The sequence below is a fragment of the Siphateles boraxobius genome, unplaced genomic scaffold (assembly GCF_051911475.1).
Source record: "Siphateles boraxobius isolate OS27281-9 unplaced genomic scaffold, OSU_SipBor_1 77, whole genome shotgun sequence".
Taxonomy (NCBI): domain Eukaryota; kingdom Metazoa; phylum Chordata; class Actinopteri; order Cypriniformes; family Leuciscidae; genus Siphateles; species Siphateles boraxobius.
Genome location: NW_027509205.1, coordinates 14,201,752 through 14,225,945, shown reverse-complemented (window position 1 = coordinate 14,225,945; position 24,194 = coordinate 14,201,752). Strand labels below are relative to the sequence as shown.

At 35.5% G+C, this 24,194-nt stretch overlaps 2 protein-coding genes and 1 long non-coding RNA gene across 4 annotated transcripts in view; 1 reads left to right on the top strand and 2 right to left on the bottom strand.

The window, feature by feature from the left end:
* The window catches only part of LOC143725782 (L-rhamnose-binding lectin CSL3-like), a 54,866-nt gene extending 50,222 nt beyond the window's left edge, over positions 1–4,644 (top strand). Inside the window, exons 1-8 of one of the 2 annotated variants that reach the window (XM_077218530.1) lie at positions 2,950–2,995; positions 3,066–3,089; positions 3,177–3,233; positions 3,425–3,560; positions 3,688–3,797; positions 3,929–3,973; positions 4,134–4,254; positions 4,465–4,644. In XM_077218530.1, the coding sequence (XP_077074645.1) occupies positions 2,965–2,995; positions 3,066–3,089; positions 3,177–3,233; positions 3,425–3,560; positions 3,688–3,797; positions 3,929–3,973; positions 4,134–4,254; positions 4,465–4,570 (630 nt within the window). In that variant the 5' untranslated portion in view covers positions 2,950–2,964 and the 3' untranslated portion in view covers positions 4,571–4,644. Of the gene's footprint in view, positions 1–2,949; positions 2,996–3,065; positions 3,090–3,176; positions 3,234–3,424; positions 3,561–3,687; positions 3,798–3,928; positions 3,974–4,133; positions 4,255–4,464 lie in introns of those variants that run through there. The other variant, XM_077218529.1, reaches the window with a different exon arrangement.
* The window catches only part of LOC143725792 (uncharacterized), a 132,378-nt gene that overhangs the window by 15,930 nt on the left and 92,254 nt on the right, over positions 1–24,194 (bottom strand). The window lies entirely within an intron of this gene.
* The window catches only part of LOC143725790 (rhamnose-binding lectin-like), a 44,086-nt gene that overhangs the window by 15,198 nt on the left and 4,694 nt on the right, over positions 1–24,194 (bottom strand). The window lies entirely within an intron of this gene.

Here is a 24,194-nt window from a genome sequence, read left to right as displayed (position 1 = left end):
AAAAACATTGTGACAAACTTTGACAACATGTTTCATGCGGCATGGACAAAAAATACTGTTTGAAATATTTTTGTCTAAGATACCAAAGTACGGTTTTTGCTTTATTTTTTGAACAGACGCTTTAGTAAAAATAATAGCTTAGGTTAAATTTATGTAAAATAATTTATATCATACATAAGTCTTCTAAGAAAATAAATAGAAGATACAATTTTAATAAAACGTTAAAGCTTTGATTTAAACAGTCTTTTAATTTTAAAAGATCTAATTTAAGCTTTTAAGATTTTGAAATTAATTTAGTATGAATAAAACTTTGGAAAGCAGACTAACTTTACATATGCTATGAAATTGTGTCCCAGAGGCTCATCTGTCCTGTATCTCGGGGGTCATGCATTCATTTCACCCTGTAGTTTATCACTGAAGGAACCAGGAGGGCTTTGTTTATGACTTTGGATTGTTTTTATCATTGCATAAAGAACTACATCTTCGGCACTATGAAAATGTAAGGTAATTTTATATACTTTTTTATATAAATTCATTTAGCTAAAACTATGTTTAAATTGTTTGAATTCATTTTAGTAACATACTTGTTATTATTCTATATTTATAATCATTTAATTTAAATATGGAGATTAGTTAATTTATGGAACTGAGTTAGTGTGAGTGCAATGTATGTAAAAACAATGTAAAGATGTTGTTTTCTGTGATGGTCGTGTTTGTGTACGGGATTAAATATGCTGTTACAGTACAAAAATCATTGTGGCTATATTAATAAAAATTATACTTTAGGTCACCGTTAAATAAAATCATTACAGTAATCTTCAAAAGATAAATAGAAGATACGACTGTATTACAACGTTTTTATTAAGACTTTAAATAATTCATTGAATTAAATTATCTTTTATTTTTAACATTAACTTTTAAGATTAACACTAACAAAACATCCTCAACGTCTCATACTGCTGGCTGAACACTCACACACACACACACACACACACACACACACACACACACACACACACACACACACACACACACACACACACACACACACACACACACACACACACACACACACACATTCCTCCTCCACTCTGAATCACAGTGTGTCAAAACGCTGGTGTGGGAGAAAAACACTTGGGGATATTTTGTATCAAAACTTTAAACTTATTGCATCTTTGTAAATACATTCATACGTTATATGGACAATGATGTGTTGGGATTTACTTCTTCAACTCTCTAAAATGTAAGATGATTTTATTTTTGTTTTTAAAAGATTTTTTATAATCATTTATATACTTTTTAAAGAACAGAATGTGTTCAACTTTAGTGTAAGATATTTGTAAATGACTAAAATTTATAACCATTTTAAAGATCAATGTTTTTCAACTCTAGTGTAAAATATGTGAAATTATTAGAAAAACTTTTTCTCACTATACCCATTTATATAGCGTGCTCAGGAATGCCAGGATATCCGGTGTCACACAGACACACATTTAACTCAAAGACTGTCAAAATGCAAGGGGTGTGAGAGGGAATCACTCGGGGAACTTTTCAACTTTTCAACTTTAACCCAATTCTCTGAAACAGTAAGATGATTTTATTTTTGTAAACCCATTCATAACCTGTATGTATCTCTAAAACATGGAGGATGATTTTTATTTTGAAAAAAAATATTTTCTATACTTTTAAAGAATAGAATGTGTTTCAACTTTAGTGTAAGATATTTGTGAATGACTAAATGTACATTTCATTTATATACTTTTAAAGAACAGTATGATTTTTCAACTTTAGTTAGTATGAAAAATATTATATTTCTAAATGTAGGCTACATGTTTTTCAACTTTAGTGTAAGGTATTTGGCATTATTAGAAAAAATATATTTTTCTCACTATACCCATTTATATAGCATACCCAGGAATGCCAGGATATCATGTGTCACACAGACACACATTTAGCTCAAAGACTGTCAAAATGCAAGGAGTGTGAGAGAAACGCACATGGGGGCTTTTTTCACCATAGTGAAACGGTGAGATGATTTTATTTTTTAAATACTTGGATCAGTAAGATATTTATTTTAAAGGAATGAATGTTTTTCAAATCTACTTTAGTGTAAGGTATTTGTAAATGACTAAATGTACATTTCATTTATATACTTTTAAAGAACAGAATGTGTTTCAACTTTAGTTACTGGAAGATATTTTCTCACTATCCCCATTTATATAGCGTGCTCAGGAATGCCAGGATATCGGATGACACGCACACACTCACAGACAGACGCACACACACACACAGTGCGGAGACTGTCAACTTTAATCCAATTCTTCACCATAGTGAAACGGTAAGATGATTTTACTTTTGTAATTCTAATCTATTTTAATCTATATGCGACATTAGAAAAATTATTTTCTCACCCCGACACGGAGGGGATTTCCCACACCAAGAAGTTATTTCCCCCCGGGGTCAATAGGTCAAAATCAATGGGGCAAAGACAACTGGCAAAGACAACTGGCAACTTCATATATCATACAAAAGTCAATAGGGCAAAGACAACTGTCAACTTGATCGATCGATAGGTCAAAGGTTAATCCCTACATTAACGGACCTCCGGAACATCCTCCGGAATGTACTGTCAACTTGATCGATCGATAGGTCAAAGGTTAATCCCTAAATTAAGCGACCTCCGGAACAACCCCTCCGGAAGGTCAAAGGTTAATCCCTACATCAAAGGACCTCCGGAACATCCTCCGGAAGGTCAAAGGTTAGCCCCGCCCACCTGTCAATCATAGGGTCATAAATCATTTTGACATAAGCCGAATCGTAATACTACTAATATAGTCTTTTGGAATCTTGTTCAATTTCAGAATATCTGAACTCCAGTATTCTTATTTTTTTATTATAAATATTGTGTGCTCATGTGTCCCCTTAAAATAATTCCAGGCCTTTCCTTCCCTTCACACATTCAACATGCTGATGCAAAAGCTAAGCTGGATCACTTGTAAGTACTTTGGAACTAATTCAATTTGCATGATTTCAAATGTTCTAACTTCTTGTTATTGGACTTTCAGTGCTGCTGTTTCTGTATCAACATGGTAAGGCAACTGACTAAAACATGTGCAGTCTCATTAAAGACTTTTAGGTGCCGAACGTTTAAGTAATTTTACTAATTTCCTCTGCAGGCGCAGAAGCCAAAAAAATGGTTATTTGTGAAGGAGAGTCTGCGAGTCTCAAATGTGGTGAGTAATTAGTTATGTTTGACTTTTTTTCACAGGACAGTATGAGTGTATCTTGAGCCTTTGTGTCTCCAACCGCATGGAATGTATTTGAACTGCCATATATATATATATATATATATATATATATATATATATATATATATATATATATATATATATATATATATTTTTTTTTTTTTTTTAAACATCAGCTTCGGGTTTCATAAAGGTCACTAAAGCCAATTATGGGCGGACTGACTGCAAAACGTGTGCTAGGGGGAAACCAGCTAATCAGATCTCAAATACACAATGCAGAACAGAAGCGTCCCTCTCTATAATGTCCGCTCGGTAGGTTTTAACCGATAACATAGGAAAATAAGTTTACAATTTCAGTGTATGCATTAGCACAAGATGCATATTGTCTGTAGTATATTAGCGCTAATAAGTACTTGTCATTTGTCTTTCCATGAATCAGGTGTGATGGAAGAAAGAGCTGTACTGTTCCTGCAGTGAACTCCGTTTTCTCTGATCCTTGTGTTGGGACTTATAAATACCTGGATGTATCTTATGACTGTATCCCAGCAGGTAAGTAATTTCCATCGGTCACTTTGAAGTTTATTTTATAAAGGAGTAAAAATATTTGGATATCTTGTACTGTAACGGTTTCTGACCTCTGTTCCCCTCTTCTCCCCCCCCCCCCCCCCCCCCCCCCCCAGAAATAAGTGTAACCTGTGAAAATCGTCGAAGCGTCATTAAGTGTTGTAAGTACTTTGATCTCAGTATAGTAAAGAACATACAGAAAGAAAGTGTATAGCCTCATGTCCACAATGCTTTGAATGGATCAGTGCTGCAGTACATGTTGGCACAAATTGTTTTTATTAGTGAAGTGATTAATTGATATCGGTGTCTGTGTATCACAAGGGAAAGGTGTTATTCATGTTCATCATGCCAATTATGGAAGGCGAGATCTTGTAACCTGCCGTGGTAATAAACTGACAACAGCAGACTGTTACTTTCCTCAGACCAGCAGCCTGCGTTCCAGGTACAGCAGCAGACACACTTCATCTAGAGTCACTTTAGGTTACACTGTCTTCAGCTATTTTTGAAATGTATATTGAGAATCATTATCCTGTGTATTTACTAGCTAATTTACACACGGACATCAAATTAAATTGACTTTAGTAGTTTGAGACCGTAGAATGATACAAGTGTTAATAGTCTTTTCTAATTCTTCCAAATTTTCTTTCTTAAGGTGCGATGGGAAGAAGTCTTGTCGACTAAGAGCTTCAAATTCTGTCTTCTCTGATCCATGTGTGGGTGTTTATAAGTATCTGGAAGTGACATACTGCTGTAAATGATATTGACCATCCTGTCACAAATGATTGTCAACAAATAACAATGGAGAGCAAAATAAAGTTGAATCCAGATGTTTACAATGGTCTTTCATGAATTTCAGTGAAAAAACAATTGGTTTCTATGTGTAGTTTTTTTTTTTTTGTGATGTTTGGATTGTCTCATAAATCTGTTACACACTACACTGTAAAAGATATCAGGGTTTTTATATATTAATCAAAATAAGCTAAACAACTTAGTTATACAATTTTCTACTTAAGTCTATTAAATGTAGTTTAAGTTGAAAATACTTCTACAGCAGAGTTGTTTTTACTTAAGGCAGCAATTTATTTTTGAATAGTGTAAATATGCTTTCAAAATTAATGTGTTTTTTGCAGTGATGCCATAACCATTTTTGGCTCCCAAAAGAACATTTTTAGTGAACTTAATAAAACATGAGTCCTCTTATTTCTTTTAAAGCTCTTTTATAAGAATTTGTATTGCAAAAAGCACTGCATCCTGTGCAAAGCATCCTAATTGCAAATACACTATACAATCTTATCTGATTTAAAGTGCTTGAGTAACCCATTGTCCCGTCAAGAAGTCACCATCAGTGCCCGACCACTTCAGAGTGTGTGCTAGACTCTTTTCATTAAATACGCCACTGGCTTGTTGCACAGATTTGCATGTGCTTCACAGTTTCCGACAATTTATTAGTAGGAAATCTGTCTAAAGACTTGAGTAATGGGGTGGTCATGTAACCTGGAGAAAGATGACTGAAGATTGAGACTTCACTCCGCTCCAGGACTTTTTTAGGACCCCCGTTTGGGTTTTAGTCACATGGTCAGGGGAAAGGATAAAAGAAGATTGTAACCGTTGCTCTGGGTCTTTTTGATTCTCTGGCTCCCATTATTGGGGTATTCTCTCTTTGCCTCTTTTCTTTCTCTCTTACTCTCCCTCTCTTTCTATCTCTCAGGTAACATTTTACTTATATGCTGGGTACAATTAATGGTATAAGTTTGTATCATCTCATACATCTATTGTATTTTGTAACTATTTTGGGATAATAAAAAAAATTTACACCCCATTCTATTTTTGATGTATACTGCGCAACTTACAAAGGACAAATGGATTTGCAACAGTCACTTTGCCACTTTAAACTTTTCCGGTGACATGAAAAATTAAAAGACAAAAAAAAAACATCAAATGTTAAGTGTCACACAAATGTCAATATACATTTTTGTATCCATTGTATCCATCCAAAATATATCCATTCAACAGTATTTTGTATGAGTTACAAAATGTCCTGTTAGATCTATTACAGTTTTTCACTAACACTTTATAATAACTGCATTCTATGAATCATTAGTTAAGCATTAGTAAATTGTTCATTCATAATTATATTTGTTAATAGACATTATACTAGACATTACATCATAGTCCTTTATGAATAAAAATGCAAGCACATTTAATGCAATGCATATTTTTTCCAAGTAGAGCAATTCAACAGGCTTTTTTTTTTTTTTTTTTTTACATTTGTGATTATATAGTTTTAACCATAGTGAGGGATAAAAATGCGTTCCAGTGCTGGAAATTTAAAAACAATTTCATCCAGAAATCAGAAAAGGGTGCAAATATAACAATTCAGTGCTAAAAACGTTTGCAAACTATTAAAATGTGATAACGAAACTTATAATCACTTTAGCTTTCAACACCATCAGTGATAAAAGGAAAGATTCTCAAAGCCTTTAAAGCAGGCAAAGTTATTTATTAAGTTACATATTTAAATATACAGACAGTGGATTGGAACAACATACTGTATAGAAAACTTAGTTGTAACAAATAATGTTCTGCTGTGCAGAATTAAGAGGCCATAAAAGCCTTTCTTAGTAATTTCTGAAGTAGGACAGTAAAAATATTCACTCAGCCCTACAAATGTAGTCAGTTACATTACTTTAATAAAGTAATTAAAATAATTTCACTATACATTTTAAACAGGCTTGCAATCTGTAACCCATTACAATTCCAAAGTAACCTTCCCAACACTGCATATTGTTGATCAAATGGCATTAGTGTGTGTGGAGAGAGGGCAGATTTTAGTTAAATTGAAAAATTTTAAAGAAAAATGTTTTGAGTGCAATGAAAGTGCTTTAAGGATTCTCTATGAAAGTGAAAGTGACACGTGATGGCCAAGATGACCCAATTTGACCTCTACATTTAACCCATCCAAGTAAGTGCACACACATTAGGAGCAGAGTAGTGAGTAGGGAACACACACACACTGCATACGTGGATACACACACCCGGAGCAGCGGACAGCGGGCAGCTGCTTGAGTGGCGCCCGGGGAGCGATTGGGGGTTAGGTGCCTTGCTCAAGGACTCCTCAGTCATATTCCTGCCAGTACTGGAATCGAGCCAGCAACCTTTGGTTCACCAGTCCAACTCTGTTACCATTAGGCCATGACTGCCCCAACTGCCCTCTATGATTTCTTATATTCATTTTTGCTTAATTCCTACTAATATACTTATACGTTGCAATCTGACCATGTTGAAATGTCCTGTGTATGTTCTAATAAGGTCAAAAGGTACTTTCAAACAACAAGCCAAAGAGGGAACAAGATTTTACAAATCAAAGACAACCTGTGTTTTAGATTCTTCTACAAGAATTTGAGATGTTTTTACACTAGATAGGCCTAATTTTTCTTCACAATCTTGATTGTTTCGCGTTAATGAGGTTTGGCAGTGAATATGTGGTAGGATAATCACAATATTATTTACAGCTGTATGTCACTTCCAAATACTTATGGACACCCTGACATGGATCAGAGAAGACAGATTTTGAAGCATTCAGGTGAAAAGACTTCCTCCCATTGCACCTTAGAGTAACACCAGGTAACTTTTGCTCTCGGGGTCCCCCTACAGTTGGGAAACAGTATTGTCCTCTACTACTGTCGTAAACTCTGTCATCGTGCATTTGTTGACAACCATGATAGCCCTGAACACTGTAGGAGGAGGTCACATGCAGGTGTTCTGCTTGCGTGCGTGTGAAATGTCTTCATCCCAGGTACAGTGGCATATATTTCAGCATGTCATATGAATATAATTTCATGGGTTTTATTTTTTTTCTAACCACAAATGGTTACCGTTTTACTGAATCTATATGATACTTCAATGCAATTTTTGAGTGGTAGATAATAACCATATATCGTCAATATTATAATATCAAGCTACCATAAATAAATCTGCAAATTTTACAAATCGATTTGCATTATAGCTTGAGGTAAATGTCCTCGGCCAGGGCCCGCGCTGAGGGGGGCGGCGTGCGGCAGAGCGAGAGCCTGACGGCGTTGAGAAGCTGCGGCGGCAGGTGGTGTAGGCTGCGGCTGGGAGCTCCAGGCAGACGGCTGTTTCGAGCGACCTGCTGCGCAACTAGAGCGCTTCGGGAGGAAGTGCTTCATTGCCTGTGATGTCTTTTGAACCTCTTGGTATCTGTCCGCAAAATCTTTGACGGCAGATCCGAAGAGGCCCGCTGACGAAATGGGCGCGTCGAGAAACACAGCGCGCTCTGAATCCGTCATCTCAGTCAGCGTCAACCAAAGGTGTCTCTCAGCCACGGTGATAGAGGCCATCTTCCGCCCCATCGCCTGTGCGAGTCCTCAGAGTCACCATAGGCAATAGCTCACAATGAGGGCATCCGCCGTCGACGAGAGCGAGAGCCGCATAATCCTCAGCCAGGCAGGAAACGCAGATGACGTGACGGTCGCTGAGTGTGGCTCGTCACAAGCTGCAGGACCTTTGCATCTTTAAAAAGACGCAGCTCTTTTAGGAGAGGGAGATAAACAGTGAGAGTGTGAGTCGCAGCAGCAAACACACACTCTAGCAATTAAGGATATAGACGCCGGAAAGCGTAGCAGGTACGGCGGCTGAAGGCGGCGAGTTAAAGGCCAGCGGCTTCAGGCTCGAAGGCTCGTCCCACAGAAGGCTTTCTGTCAACGGCGCGGCTTCTCACTCTGGATCCAGCGATGCATCAGTGCTTCGCTGAAGAGATGAAAATCAGTTTGTATCAGCCTGGCAAGTGTATTTATAGGCCAAGGCAACGCCTATTCTGGCGGGACGTGACGAAATGGGCGCGAAGCGCCCCCATTGGGTATCACGTCGCGCAGGGCCTCCCTCGATAGGCTGCTGCTGTTGCCGCAGGGCAGCCAATAGGCGCGCGAGCCGTCTTGCCTATGTCCGTGTAGGATTACAAATTTTATTTAAATGTTTAATTTAGATTTCCAATACAATAGTATTTTATATTGAGAAAGTTTATAAATGATGAGACCAGGAAATCTCTGCAAACGGTAGGGGTTCCCAGCATCATATTCCTGACTGTCCCATCTCAGTACGAGAAGGCTAGGCTTTTCCTGTTCTCATTGTTTTACCGGGTGAAGAGTCATGCTGAGCAAGTTTGAACACCTGCTATTTTATTACTGAGACCATTTGTCTTGGAGTTCTTATCTCAGTTCGAGAAGTCCTGCACCGTTCTGTTCTCATGTTTCAGCTCATTTACATGCTTTGTTCCTCACAATGTAATCCCTCCCCCTTGAAATGTATATAAACTACAATGTAAAGTTCCCTTAGTTAGACGATGTTGGAATGACTGCAGCTACCGACAAGCAATAAAGAACTTCTGCTTGGAAAACTTCCACCGTCTCCTGGTCTGAGCTTCTAACTTTTCTACAAAGAAAAAGATCACAACAGATGGTGCCGTGAGCCGGATAGAATTAACTTCACCTGAATCCAGATTGGAATTCAAGCTCAAAGATCTGACTGCATTCCAGAGAGAATCTTACCTGAATCCAGAACTGAAATCTCCACTCAACAAAGACTGAGTTCCAGAACTGAAATCTCCACTCAACAAAGACTGAGTTCCAGAACTGAATCCTGAAACTTGGCTCAACAAAGAACAAACTTTTTTTTGACTGAGTTCCAGACGAGTTTTCACTCTATTCAAAGAACCACTGAAGACCAGTACAAATCTCTGCGCCGTCAGAGAACAGTTATAAGACAGCTGCAGTGTCTGGCTAACAAAGTTACCGTTTAAAAGTTTATTTTAAAGATGAAAGTATAGGCTCTACGTTGCTAGAGAAGGTATCCTCTAAAGTTAGGGAAGGTTAACATTACGTGTTAATATTGGTGAACCTCTGTTCAAACAGGGATGTGTTTATCCTCTAAAAGTTAGGAAGGTGAAAGATCCTTTGCATTTCCTTTTAGAGAAGATTAGCATAACGTGCTAATATTTTGTGTGTTACCCTTTGCTCTGGGCAAGGAAGGTTAACTGTGTTATCGAGTGTAGCCTCTTTTGATCAGAGAAGATTTAGTGTTTTTTGTTTGTTTTTATCCTCTAAAAGTTAAGAAGGTGAAAGATCCTTTGCATTTTTCTTTTAGGGAAGATTAGCGTAACATGCTAATAGTTTGTGATGTGTTGGTAACAAGGAAGTTTAACCAGATTTGATGTGTGTTAACAAGTATACCCTCTGTTGATCAGAGAAGTTTATTTTTTGATTGTGTGGTAACAAAAGAAATCCACAAAATGGTTAGAAGAAATGCTAGGCTAGTTCCATCAACTGAGAAAAATGGACTAGCTAGCCCTTTATGGACAGACAGTGAGTTCAAGTCAATGTTAGGAGAGAAAATTGATTCCATAGTGACTGAGTCAGTTAGATTGGATTTGACAAAGAAATTTGGTATTGATCCAGACAAAGTTTGGTCTATTGAAGAATGCAAGAAGGTGTTAGGTGCATGTATCAGAAAGAAAAAAATGAAAGGCATAATCTGTTGCCATAGAGAATATAGCTTATCCATTGCACAAGAACAAACTAGGTGTATTGATAAGTTAAATGAACAAAACAAACAATTGCAGACTTAAGTGCCCTGTTTCAAGACAAAGGTGAGCCATAATCAGGCCTCAACCAAATGTGACTCTGAAGACCAACAGTCAGATGAAAGCTATCCTGATTTACAGTCTTTCTGCAGACTAGAAAACACTAGAAATTCTGGTTTGATAGATAAAGATGTAAATGCATTTGAAGTGTCTGGAGCAAGACAAAAGGCTCAGACTAGGGCAAAAGGGATTGACTCTGTTCAATCTGTAACCCCCATACTGCAGCTACAAGCAGTCAAATTATCTTTAGGTCCCAAAGAAATCGAGAGAATCGCTGAAAATTTGCCATCAGTGCAAAGAAATTTTAGGAGTTTAGGAGAGAATTGTCCAGAAAGATGCGGCTCTACGATATGTCTCTAGCTGAAGTCACCCAGCTAATATCACAGATCTTGACTGAGTCAGAATTCAGTGATTTTTAAAATGCTGTAAACTATTTTAAATTTCAAAATGCCAGAAAAGATGACTTGAGAGAGGGAGTTATGAGAGTGTTAAAAAGCATTGTTGGACCAAAAGTGGACTGGTCAAATATAACTAGTTGTGTACAGAAGAAGAATGAAACTGTTAGTCAGTACACAGAAAGATTTTGTCAGTCAGCTGCTGCATACAGTGGAATAGCGGACACTTCAGAGAAGGTGTTAAATGATAATGGCCCCTTAGCCTGGACATGGTGTGATGGTCTTTTGTCAGAGCATAGAAATGCATTGCATTTCTTAAATGTCACATGGGTCACTAGAACCCTGCAAAACAACTTGGACAGTTTAGTTACTTGGGAAAGAAACTCTGATGTCAAGGCAAGAGTGAAAATTTCAGCAGCATCCTAAGCCCTGAAGGCATTTTAGAGTTTTTTTTGTCTGAGTGACACACAAAAAAGTAAAGACTCATAACTTCAAAACTATAGCAAGGAGAGTCAAAAGGTAGATATCATTTGTTAGGAAACTTTTTATATTTTTAGAATATATAATTTTTATTACTTTTGGATAAGCTAATGCTGAGAAACTGCTGATAAAAGACAAACATTTTATTATTATTTTTTAATAATTTACATATCTTTCTTATTTGAAATGCAATAACTCAGGAAGGAAATATGGTAGCAAAATAATTCTTTTTTGGTGATGTTCCCCTATGTGTGGTCTGTACCTGGAATGTTATTTTATGGTGATAGCATAAAGAAATCCAAAGTTACAGCACTTGGAACAAAAGGAGCCTTTTGTTCAGTTATTGACATTTTTAAAACTCTTGTTTGCTGAGTGACATGCACACATTTAAAGATTCATAACTCCAAAACTACAGAGAGGAGAGTCAAAAGGTCGGTATCCCCTGTTAGAGAACTTTTTATATTTTTAGAATATATACATTTTTATTACTTTTGGACAATCTAATGCTGAGAAAATGCTGACAAGACAAAAATATTATTCATATTTTTAATAATTTTACCAATCTTTCTTATTTGACATGCAATAACTCAGGAAGCAAGTAATGTAGCAAAATAATTCTTTTTTGGTGATGTTCCCCTATGTGTGGTCTGCACCTGGAATGTTATTTTATGGTGATAGCATAAAGAAATCCAAAGTTACAGCACTTGGAACAAAGGGAGCCTTTTGTTCAGTTATTGACATTTTTAAAACTCTTGTTTGCTGAGTGACATGCACACATTTAAAGATTCATAACTCCAAAACTACAGAGAGGAGAGTCAAAAGGTCGGTATCCCCTGTTAGATAACTTTTTATATTTTTAGAATATATACATTTTTATTACTTTTGGACAATCTAATGCCGAGTAACTGCTGATAAAAAACAAAAATATTATTATTATTTTTTAATAATTTACATTTATTTCTTATTTGAAATGCAATAACTCAGGAAAGAAATATGATAGCAAAATAATTCTTTTTTTGGTGATGTTCCCCAATGTGTGTTCTGCACCTGGAATGTTATTTTATGGTGATAGCATAAAGTAATCCAAAGTTACAGCACTTGGAACAAAGGGAGCCTTTTGTTCAGTTATTGACATTTTTAAAACTCTTGTTTGCTGAGTGACATGCACACATTTAAAGACTCATAACTCCAAAACTACAGAGAGGAGAGTCAAAAGGTCGGTATCATCTGTTAGAAAACTTTTTATATTTTTAGAATATATACATTTTTATTACTTTTGGATAATCTAATGCTGAGAAAATGCTGATAAGACAAAAATATTATTCATATTTTTAATAATTTTACCAATCTTTCTTATTTGACATGCAATAACTCAGGAAAGAAATATGATAGCAAAATAATTCTTTTTTGGTGATGTTCCCCTATGTGTGTTCTGCACCTGGAATGTTATTTTATGGTGATAGCATAAAGAAATCCAAAGTTACAGCACTTGGAACAAAGGGAGCCTTTTGTTCAGTTATTGACATTTTTAAAACTCTTGTTTGCTGAGTGACATGCACACATTTAAAGACTCATAACTCCAAAACTACAGAGAGGAGAGTCAAAAGGTCGGTATCATCTGTTAGAAAACTTTTTATATTTTTAGAATATATACATTTTTATTACTTTTGGATAATCGAATGCTGAGAAACTGCTGATAAAAAAACAAAATATTATTATTATTTTTTAATAATTTACAAATCTTTCTTATTTGAAATGCAATAACTCAGGAAGGAAATATGGTAGCAAAATAATTCTTTTTTGGTGATGTTCCCCTATGTGTGTTCTGCACCTTTTTTATGGTGATAGCATAAAGTAATCCAAAGTTACAGCACTTGGAACAAAGGGAGCCTTTTGTTCAGTTATTGACACATGGAAGGCATTTTTAAAACTCTTGTTTGCTGAGTGACATGCACACATTTAAAGACTCATAACTCCAAAACTACAGAGAGGCCCAGCTAACAATTTTAGGTTATTAGAACGTTTCCATAACGTTCCCATTAAGTTATGAAAACGTTATTTCTCAATGTTCTAGGAACGTTAAAAACGTCCAGTTTTTTAGACGTTGTATTAACGTTATTTCTTGGTTAGGAGAACGTTATTAAAAACGTTATTAGAACGTTCAATTATTTCATTATATAAACGTTGTATTAACGTTATTGATTTGTTATGAGAACGTTATTCAAAACGTTATTAGAACGTTCAATTATCTCGTTATATAAACGTTGCATTAACGTTATTGCTTGGTTATAAGAACATTATTCAAAACGTTATTAGAACGTTCAATTATCTTGTTATATAAACATTGTATTAACGTTCTTGCTTGGTTATAATAACGTTATTCAAACGGTATTAGAACGTTCAATTATCCCGTTATATAAACGTTATCTTAATGTTTTCTAAGATTATGAAAAACGTTCTTAAAACGTTCCATTCACTTATTTAAACTCTCAATGTTTTTGCATATAATGTATATCATACATGATAATCATTTTATGAAAGCACCTTAAACGTAAGAACCATTCAGATTTTAAAATTAAGACAAAAAGATAATTATTGTAAAAACAAAAAGACCTATGAATCATGTCTATAATATGTGTAATGTAGTCCACTGAAGGCGAGATGAAGTGAACCAAAGTGTAGTTTATTCCAAGATACAGACACAAATGAAACAGACTTGGGTTTAATTGAAAAATGAAATTAACATGAAAATAAACCTGGACTAAACATAGAACAAACTGTGATTAAACTTCAAAATAATGAAACATGAAACAAAACCTAAAACTAGACATGACAATAAAAAAATAAAAACTATTTAAATGGCATTATCCACGTCAGCTCCACTTCCGGCACATCGGACTGGACTGGAATGAACCCTGAGAGGATCTCTGGAGATATTGCAGGGAGAAAAGAAAACAGTGTTGTATTAAAGTGTGGCAAGATTAGTATAAAAGCACTGGGATGCTGTACTTGCTCATGCAGAAGATCTCACTTGATTTTCTGACCATTTACAAACAGTTTAATTTGCTTTGGAATATTGGGAGAAAACATGAAGATATGAGACAAGCTCTCTGCTCTTTGTCCCAAAGCCCTCTCAAAGCTCAGAGTCAGATGCTACTAAATTTCTATTGCTTTCCAAGGACTCAAGGACTTTTTATTGTTTCTATTTTAACGCACTCTTAAAGTTTGAATTACATTAATGAGCCAAAACTTCAATCTAATGATAACCTTGTTTAAATCAACCATTTATAAGTTTTATTGTTTAAATTTAAGGCTGGTTTCTGCTGTAAAACATGGACTCACGATGCCTTGACAGTGAACAATACTGGCTTTTGTGACAAAACGTGTTTAGGGTTCAGAACATGCAATATGTGGAGAATAATGCACGGTTCAGTTCATTTTTTTTTTTTAACATGGCATTTATCAGTTTTTGCAAATTAACTCTTCAAATAAACTAGTGTTTTCTGAGTTTTGGCTGTAAAGATGAAGCTGATCTCCGCAGTATAGTGGCTGCGCCTTTAGAGAGAAATGTACCCTTCATACAGATTACATAATCAGAGAGTATTTATTTTCTATTCAAATTGGTTCATTTAAAAGTAGACATTTCAAGATTTCTATAGATATATTTCTCGTGTCTGTGAGGCAAACACCCTATAAGCTGAGTTTCGGTTCATTTATGTGACGCACTGTAGTTCAGAGACCAAGACGACAGAGATCAGATCCTGTTTGTTTACTTTATATTACAAAAGCACAGCGTTTTGTTATTGTCAATGTGCACAAATAAAAGTACTGTAACTGTTTCGAATGATGTCTATACGACCAAAAATTAGTATTTTAAGTTCTTTCCAATGTTATCAGGAAAAAATGCAAGTGATCTGCATGAACACTTGGATATGCGCCAATAATACTGCACATTTATCAAGGTTAACATTAGAGTGAATGGCCATGTAAAGTTGCTAACTACAGGCTACTAGTTTCAAATAAGCCAAATTTGAGGTTGGTGAATGATAGCTGAAGGTTTGGATTTCCTGGATTTGACTTTGCCACTTCCTGTGGACCTTTTTTTCAGTGACTAACAGATGAATTAAAGTTTAGTCGACTATTAGGGGGCATGAGTTACATACAACTTGTTTATCCATAAGCATGAGTCTACAGGTTTTCCCCCCCTTGCCTTTACATGTATTAACATAATCCTCCCAACAATTTTGTACATTTGCATTTTATAAACTATACATTGATTGAAAACAGAAAGACACCGACCTGTGATAAGACTGATCACTGACCTGATCACGTTGATGTGGTGCAAATTTAAGCGTCTCCGATATCAACTCCTCAAATAGCCTTTCTTCTCCAACCTTATGTGTGATGACAGGCATCTAAAAAAGTCACACATACATACAAGATCAATTTAAGATACACTGGTTAACAGAGTATACATTGTTTCAATTTAATCTATTAAAAATGATTCACATTACAATAAACTTAACCTAATTCTCCCTCTGAGAGCTGTTTAAAAAGTCAGGGCTCTTAAATTTTAGGTGATTTATAACGCCTCTTAAGTAGACTTATTTTTTTTCTTTATAAAAATGCTCATAAAACTCCAAAAGACAACACAAAGTCAGTAAAAATATTAATTTAGCCATCATATACTACACAAATTGTAATATAATTAATAAACATTAGAAAAAATATTTTAAATGGTCATTAATGGATCAGAATTATCGCGCAAATATTATTAAGTAACAAAAAGCTAAAAAAATATATTAAAAAAATATTGAACTAAAATAAAGTAACTTACATTTATTGAATTGATGAAAAGGTACACTTAAGGTGTTTGGTCACTTGACCACCAAGGAGTATGAGTGTTTGACCCAATTATCGTATAGGGAAACAAGAGGGTTAAACTCAAGAAAAACTACATCACTCCCCAGAATAAAATGCTCCAGTAAATGTCGTCTTTGCACATTATGCGTTAATATTTAGCAGAAATTGCTGCGAATATAATGAAATTGTCCTGCTTAAACTCATTTAGTTCAAAAGATTGAGCGCAGAGTTGTTTCGAAAATTGAGAGCTACATGAACCACGTGATCGAAGTTCGTCGCAACTCTCGCTTTCAACGGCTCTGCCATCACTGCAGCTGCAGAGGCTCCGGTAACCATAGAAACTCGCGCCTAGAACTGCACCAAGCCACACAAATACAAATTATAACGCAATTTGAGCAAGTGAGACAACAGTGTTGTTTGAAATATGCTATTTAACTGAGTTCGTTAAGCAGTTTTTGAGATTTCAGTATTTCCCAATTCAAATAGATAGTACTTAGTCTTCGATGCGAAATACTGACGATTGTCCATTAAATTAACTTTACTGTTGTCAAGTGCTGATCCAAAGACCAAGCTTGGAGATATCCTTCCGTTTTTGAAAGTTCACATATGAGCTTGCAAACACTACGGCCAACTTACACGTTAAAATTACAAATACAGATTTCAATATGACGAACTTGACCCATGAAACCGAAAACTGGAGGGGAAAATGCTTGGCCATAGCTAAGCTAATCGAGCTAACATTAGCTGATTTACTTTTGAATCTCAAGAATGCGTTCTAATGAAAATCAGTTTAGCTAACTTATATTGAAAAAGTGAACTAAAGGACACTGCGAAAAAGTTAATCTAAATAAATAACGTTACATCAAATGTAATTTTTAATATTGATCTAGTTAACTTTATTAACACAGTAACGTTAGCGACACTAATAACAGTATTTTATTCATACAACTCGCGAAATTCATCCAACTTACCTCAAAGCTGCCGTGTGCCGTCTCCGTCTCTGATAGAGTTCCAACGTCTGTCCTATTCAGCTGTGATTGATTGACGGGCCGTGCGCTGCAAAACCACGCCCATCCTATCAGGCTAAACGTACGGATGTGAGGAATGATCATATGTTATATAATATAAAAAAAATATAAATATAAAAATATAAATATAAATATATAAAAATATAAATATATATATATATATAAGTATATTATATGCAATATAATATACTTTTTTTAAAGGCAAAACCACATTTATAATTGACTGTAGTTTTTTATTCATTTCCTTTTGAATACATAATTATTTTATACCTGGGATTTTTTTTCTGCCCATAAACTAATATTTTAACAACAAAAAAAAGTTTTTCAGTGCATTGTGTCACTATATATACACATTTCTTAAGTTGTTTTGCAGAAGAAAAAAGCTGTATGACTAATTTGTAATTACTAATATTTTTTTAATTTAGTAACGTTTTTAAAACGTTCCACTAACAAGTAAGAATAACGTTTTAATGCTAACGTTTTTAGAACGTTTATCAATGACATATAACGTTGGCACAACGTTCTACTAACGTTTTAGGTAACTTTGATAGAACTTTGAGAGAATGTTAGCAACATTAGAATGTTAGAAACATGCAAATAAGTTAATCAGCATTGTGATAAAAGTGTTTAATTCATATAACAAAGCAAAATGCACTCAACTTGCATGAAAGCTGCCGTCTAAGTTGTCCGTCTGTTCAGCTGTGATTGATTGATGGGCCGTGCACTCCAAAACCACGCCCATCCTATCACGCTACGGATGGGGAATGATCAGATAAAACATATTCCGTGTTTTTTCCTTTACTGTAATCCCAAAAGTTATTAAAAACACTGTTTCTTATATGTTTTTAAAGCCCTAAGTTTATTTTCCTATTAGCCTTATCTACTTTTTAAATATTGCACAATTAAGTAAAATATAGCCTAATAAATAGGCCTAATGGTGATTTTGTTTTGTTTTTTGACATCTTATTATTTTATTTTTTAAGGTAAAACCACATTTATAATTGACTGTAGTTGTTGAATTATTTCCTGTTGAATACATAATTATTTTAAAATATGTTTTTTTTTTGACCATAAAAAATATTTTAACGAAAAACAGTTTTTCAGTTTATTGTGTCACTGGATATACAAATTATGTTTCTGAAGTTGATTTGCTTAAGAAAAAGATGTATGAAAAATTTGTAATGAATAATATATTTTTTAATGTAATAACGTTTTTAAAACGTTCCACTAACAACGGTAGAATAACGTTTTATTGCTAACGTTTTTAGAACGTTTATCAATAACATATAACGTTAGCACAACGTTATAATAACGTTACTGCAAGAACGTTTTTTAATAACTTTGAGAGAACCTTCAGAGAACGTTAGCCAATGTTCTGGGAACGTTCCCTGTTAGCTGGGGGAGAGTCAAAAGGTAGGTATCATCTGTTAGAAAACTTTTTACATTTTTAGAATATAAACCCCTTAAACCTATCTAAGGTATAAGGTTATCTAAAAATATCTAAGGTTAACGTTAGTGATCAAAGCAATGGCATTTGTTGGTCTTTGCCTGTAGGGTTATGTGTTATAACTCTTTGAGGGATATCTTTAGATCTAAGCGACGGATTATGGTGACTTTGGTCTCATTTTAATCGTGATCCTCTGCTGTAAATAAGAATGTGCCATTTTCAACGATCAGAGTATGTTTTATGAAGTTACAGTGAAAAACGTCACATCAGTATATTATTTACAAATGGGTCTTGCAGGGCTTATGATGAATTATAGGAATGATAGGCTATCTTTTTATCTAAGCGACGGATTATGGTGACTTTGGTCTCTTGTTAATCGTGAGAGTCTGCTGTAAATAAGGATGTGCCATTTTCAACGATCGGAGTATGTTTCATAAAGTTATAAGCCTACACGTCACTTTGAAGCTACATTTGTTTACCTAGCTTAGCTAATGTGTGCCTGTAGGGTTATGTGTTATAACTCTATGAGGGATATCTTTAGATCTGAGCAACAGATTATGGTGACTTTGGTCTCATTTTAATCATGAGAGTCTGCTGTAAATAAGGATGTCTCGTTTTCAACGATCAGAGTATGTTTCATGAAGTTACAGTGAAAAACGTCACATCAGTGTATTATTTACATATGGGTCTTGCATGTCTTATGAGGAATTCTATGAAGGATATCTTTAGATCTAAGCGACGGATTATAATGAATTTGGTCTCTTTTTAATCGTGAGAGTCTGCTGTAAATAAGGATGTGCCATTTTCAACGATCGGAGTATGTTTCATAAAGTTATAAGCCTACACGTCACTTTGAAGCTACATTTGTTTACTTAGCTTAGCTAATGTGTGCCTGTAGGGTTATGTGTTATAACTCTATGAGGGATATCTTTAGATCTGAGCAACAGATTATGGTGACTTTGGTCTCATTTTAATCATGAGAGTCTGCTGTAAATAAGAATGTGCCATTTTCAACGATCAGAGTATGTTTTATGAAGTTACAGTGAAAAACGTCACATCAGTATATTATTTACAAATGGGTCTTGCAGGGCTTATGCTGAATTATAAGAGGGATAGGCTATCTTTTTATCTAAGTGACAGATTATGGTGACTTTGGTCTCTTTTTAATCGTGAGAGTCTGCTGTAAATAAGGATGTGCCATTTTTAACAATCAGATTATGTTTCATGAAGTTATAAGCCTACAAGTCACTTTGAAGCTACATTTGTTTACCTAGCTTAGCTAATGTGTGCCTGTAGGGTTATGTGTTATAACTCTATGAGGGATATCTTTAGATCAGGGGCCGTATTCACAAAGAATTTTATTTTACCACTAGGAATACTCCTAAATCACACTAAAATATTTTAGCTAGGAGTTTTCTCTTAAAAGTTATTCACAACGCCTTTCAGACCTACTCTTAGTAAGGAAAAATGACAACTCCTAAACTAAGAGTGAGTCTCCGTTGCTATGGATGACGTCAATTCTCATGCACGAGTTTCCTCGCAATGATCACGGTGATTGGTTGTTAGATGACAGGGCCATCATGCGGAACATAACACAGACGCAACAAATCATGGAATTACGTCATCTAAATATGTCTGTGTCCTACACAAAATAATAATAGTAATGTCATCGAAATGCATATATAATGACATGTTTGTGCAGGCCCCAGTGAAGTGTAATTCTAAAAAGGCAGAGAGAGAGAGAGAGAAAAGTGGTGAATTCAATTAAATTAAATCAAGGTAGCCCAATACCCTAATGAAACCGCCACTTGCCCAATAATAAAAAACGACACTTGCATTAACACTTGCTTGGTTAATTGACATCCTATTAGTAGGCCTATGGAAGCTTGTTTCCGCCACTGAATAAAAATAAAAATAAATAATTGCAACTTTTATCGAGATATGAAGTCAGAATTGTGAGAAATAAAGTCGCAATTACGAGATATAGGAAGTCGCAATTGTGAGATAAAAAGTCGCAATTACCTTTTTATTTTTCATTCTGTGGCGGAAACAAGCTGTCATAGCCTAAATAGACTAGGCTACTTAAAGCAAGGAAATGTTGCTTCTATTGAAGTAATGTAATAGTTGAATGACGGTGGATTATGAACTCGCCAAAACGGAAAAGAAAGCCCAACTGGACGCAGGATCAGTTACTGCTGGCCCAGTTGGTGCTAAAAAAAAAAAAACATATTAAAAGGGAAATTCGACACTGGGATAACAAGCAAAACTACGCGTGAGACATGGGAGAGGATTTGTTTGCAGATCAATGCAGCATTCCCGCTTGTGTCGCGAACCCCGGACGACTGCAAGATTTTAAGATCCTTTGTGAATAGGTCTTAGTGAGTTAGGAGTCCTCTCGACTTCTTTTAAGCTGTCCCAGACTTAGGTGCTACTTTTAGGGCTAAAATGCTTCGTGAATTACTCTTAGTGAAAAAATTAGGAGTCCTAAAGTTATGAGTGGCACGCCCATTATTTTTAGGAGTTGCTCCTAAATTCGCCAGTTAGGAGCTACTTTTAGCCTTAAAATTCTTTGTGAATACGGCCCCTGAGCAACAGATTATGGTGACTTTGGTCTCATTTCAATCATGAGAGTCTGCTGTAAATAAGGATGTCTCATTTTCAACGATCGGAGTAAGTTTAATGAAGTTACAGTGAAAAACGTCACATCAGTATATTATGTACCCATGGGTCTTGCAGGCCTTATGAGGAAGTTTATGAGTGATATCTTTAGATCTAAGCGAGGGATTATGGTGACTTTGATATCTTTTTAATCGAGAGAGTCTGCTGTAAATAAGGATGTCTCTTTTTCAACAATCGGAGTAAGCTTCATGAAGTTACAGTAAAAAACGTTACATCAGTATATTATGTACCTATGGGTTAAACAGGGCTTATGAGGAATTCTATGAAGGATATCTTTAGATCTAAGCAACGGATTATGATGAATTTGGTCTCTTTTTAATCGTGAGAGTCTGCTGTAAATAAGGATGTCTCGTTTTCAACGATTGGAGTATGTTTCATGAAGTTACTATGGTAAAAACTCCTTTAAAGCTACATTTTTTTACTTTTCTTTTATGTGAGCCTGTGAGGTTATATGTGTTATTATTCTGTGAGGGATATCTTTAGTTCTGAAAGATGGATTATGGTGACTTTGGTCTCTTTTTAATCGTAAGAGTCTGTTTTAAATAAGGATGTGCTATTTTTAGTGATCGGATAATGTTTCGTGAAGTAAAAAGCCTAAATGCAACTTTAAAGCTACATTTGTTTACTTAGCTTATTTGCGCCTGTGAGGTTATATGAGTTTGTAACTCAATGAGGAATATCTTTAGATCTGAGTGACGGATTTTGGTTACTTTGGACTTTTTTTAATCGTGACAGTCTGTTGTAAATAAGGATGTGCCATTTTTAACGATCGGACCATGTTTCATGAAGTTACCCACAAAAACGCCAAGTCTAAGTAACTTTTTTACTCATGTGCATCTGTGCTGTTTTTTGTGTGTTATAACATAACGAGCAATATATTTAGATATGAGTGACGAATTATCATGTCTTTAGGCTCTTTTTAATCGTGAAAATCTGCTTTAAATAAGGATGTGCAATTTTCCATGTTTCATGAAGTTATGAGTGAAAAAATGCCACGTGAATGCCACATCAGCATATTTTTACATATGGGTCTTGCAGGGCTTAACTTACAAAAACTCACTCAAGTTTAGTCAAAGCCCAAAACAATTGGGCTTCTTGTGTTCTACTCCATGAGACCTTTCAAATGACATATGACACATGAGTATCTGAGCTGTATGATGTTTTTGACACATTGCAGTACATAAAAATTTCCCCTTCCTCTAAAATTATAATTTATTTATTTTTCATTTTATCAGCAAATAACTCGGCACTACTTTGGAGATAATCATAATGGCTACATTCATTGTAAAGCTTAGACTCTAAGCTTTTAAATGATGCCTGTTTTTTGTTGATCAATGCAGTAGTTTTGAAAAATTATGACAATTACTTTTTTCATTGCTAGGTGGCGCTCTCTGGTGGTACACTCTGTTCTAAAGGTATAACTCAGCACCTGTTAGGAGTTGAATAAAATGGATAGATGCATTAAAAAGCTGAGATTCTAAGCTTTAAAATGATACCTCATTTGTGGTATTACGTTCAGTGTTTGCTTAGTAATTTGATCATTAATTTTTTTTATGTGGTGGTGTCCCACGGGTGGGACGGTTAGGGTTTAAGGGGTTAAGGTCAACGCAGAGAAGCAACAGAAACGCAAATGTCCTAAGAGAGAGGGCAGCAGTTGTTATTATTGTGGTAAACATGGACATTGGGGAAAAGAGTGTAGAAAAAACAAAAAGGATGTTAGAGAAACTAACAATGTAACTCCGCTTCTGCTCAGCCTGCTGGCTGCTCTGAAGCAGCCCCTCCCCTCGTCATTAAGCTCGTTGGGCAGCTGTTTTAGTTGTTAACCAGTTTGGCTGTGAGTGCTTAATTTCCCCACTAACTTGCAACAGAGATAAAAGACTTCTGTTTTTTGTTTAATAGAACAAAAGGAAAGTGACTATCTCAGTTTTTCCTTTGGGGGACACTGGTTAAAGTAGACTCACAGCCTTACATGTTATTTTACAGCACAGGCCTTTCATCATTAATAGTGTTAGGTCAGACTGTAAACGTAAAAAAAGCCCTCATGCAGTGTCCACAATAATGCCGAATATTGTCTTACAGCGTGCACCTGTCACGAATCCGTCCTCATGTATGATGTCTGCTATGACTGAAGTTTTGTTAGAGGATGAAGGAGAAACTACTACAGACGAGCAGGTTATGCAGTAACGTCCATCACGGAAGTGTTAGCTTCAGGACGTCTTCCAGATCATTTTTCAGCTCAAGCTGCAGAACTAGTAGCCCTAACAAGAGCATGCACGCTAGCTTCAGGATCAGTTGCTAATATCTACACAGATTCCAGATATGCTTTTGGGGTAATTCATGATTTTGGTGTCATTTGGCAAACCAGACAGTTTCTAACTTCTGCTGGATCCCCCATTAAGCATGCTGAATTAGTGAAAGATCTAATGTTTTCCATGAAACTTCCAAAGAAATTAGCAGTGTTCAAAGTGAAAGCACAAAGTTCAAAGCACATCTCACAACTAATATTACGGAAGCTAAAGGTAATGCTCTTGCTGATATGGCAGCTAAACAGGCTTGTTTCTATGCAACTGTACAAGTTTGTTCAGGTAGTGTAGCACAGAAGAAAATTATGCCTCCTGAATCAATAATTGATCTGTACAAAGACGTTTCCTCCATTAGAACCAAAGTGGCATGGGCCACATCAAGTGATGTTGATTACAGCAGCTGCAGAATTGTGTCAGGGAAGGAAAACCTGGACTCATTGTTTCAGACTGTAACGTTGTTCCCCCACCTACAGGGATAGGTTAGGACTAGAGGATGACACGGGAGTGGATTTTCACTCCTGTCCCGTCC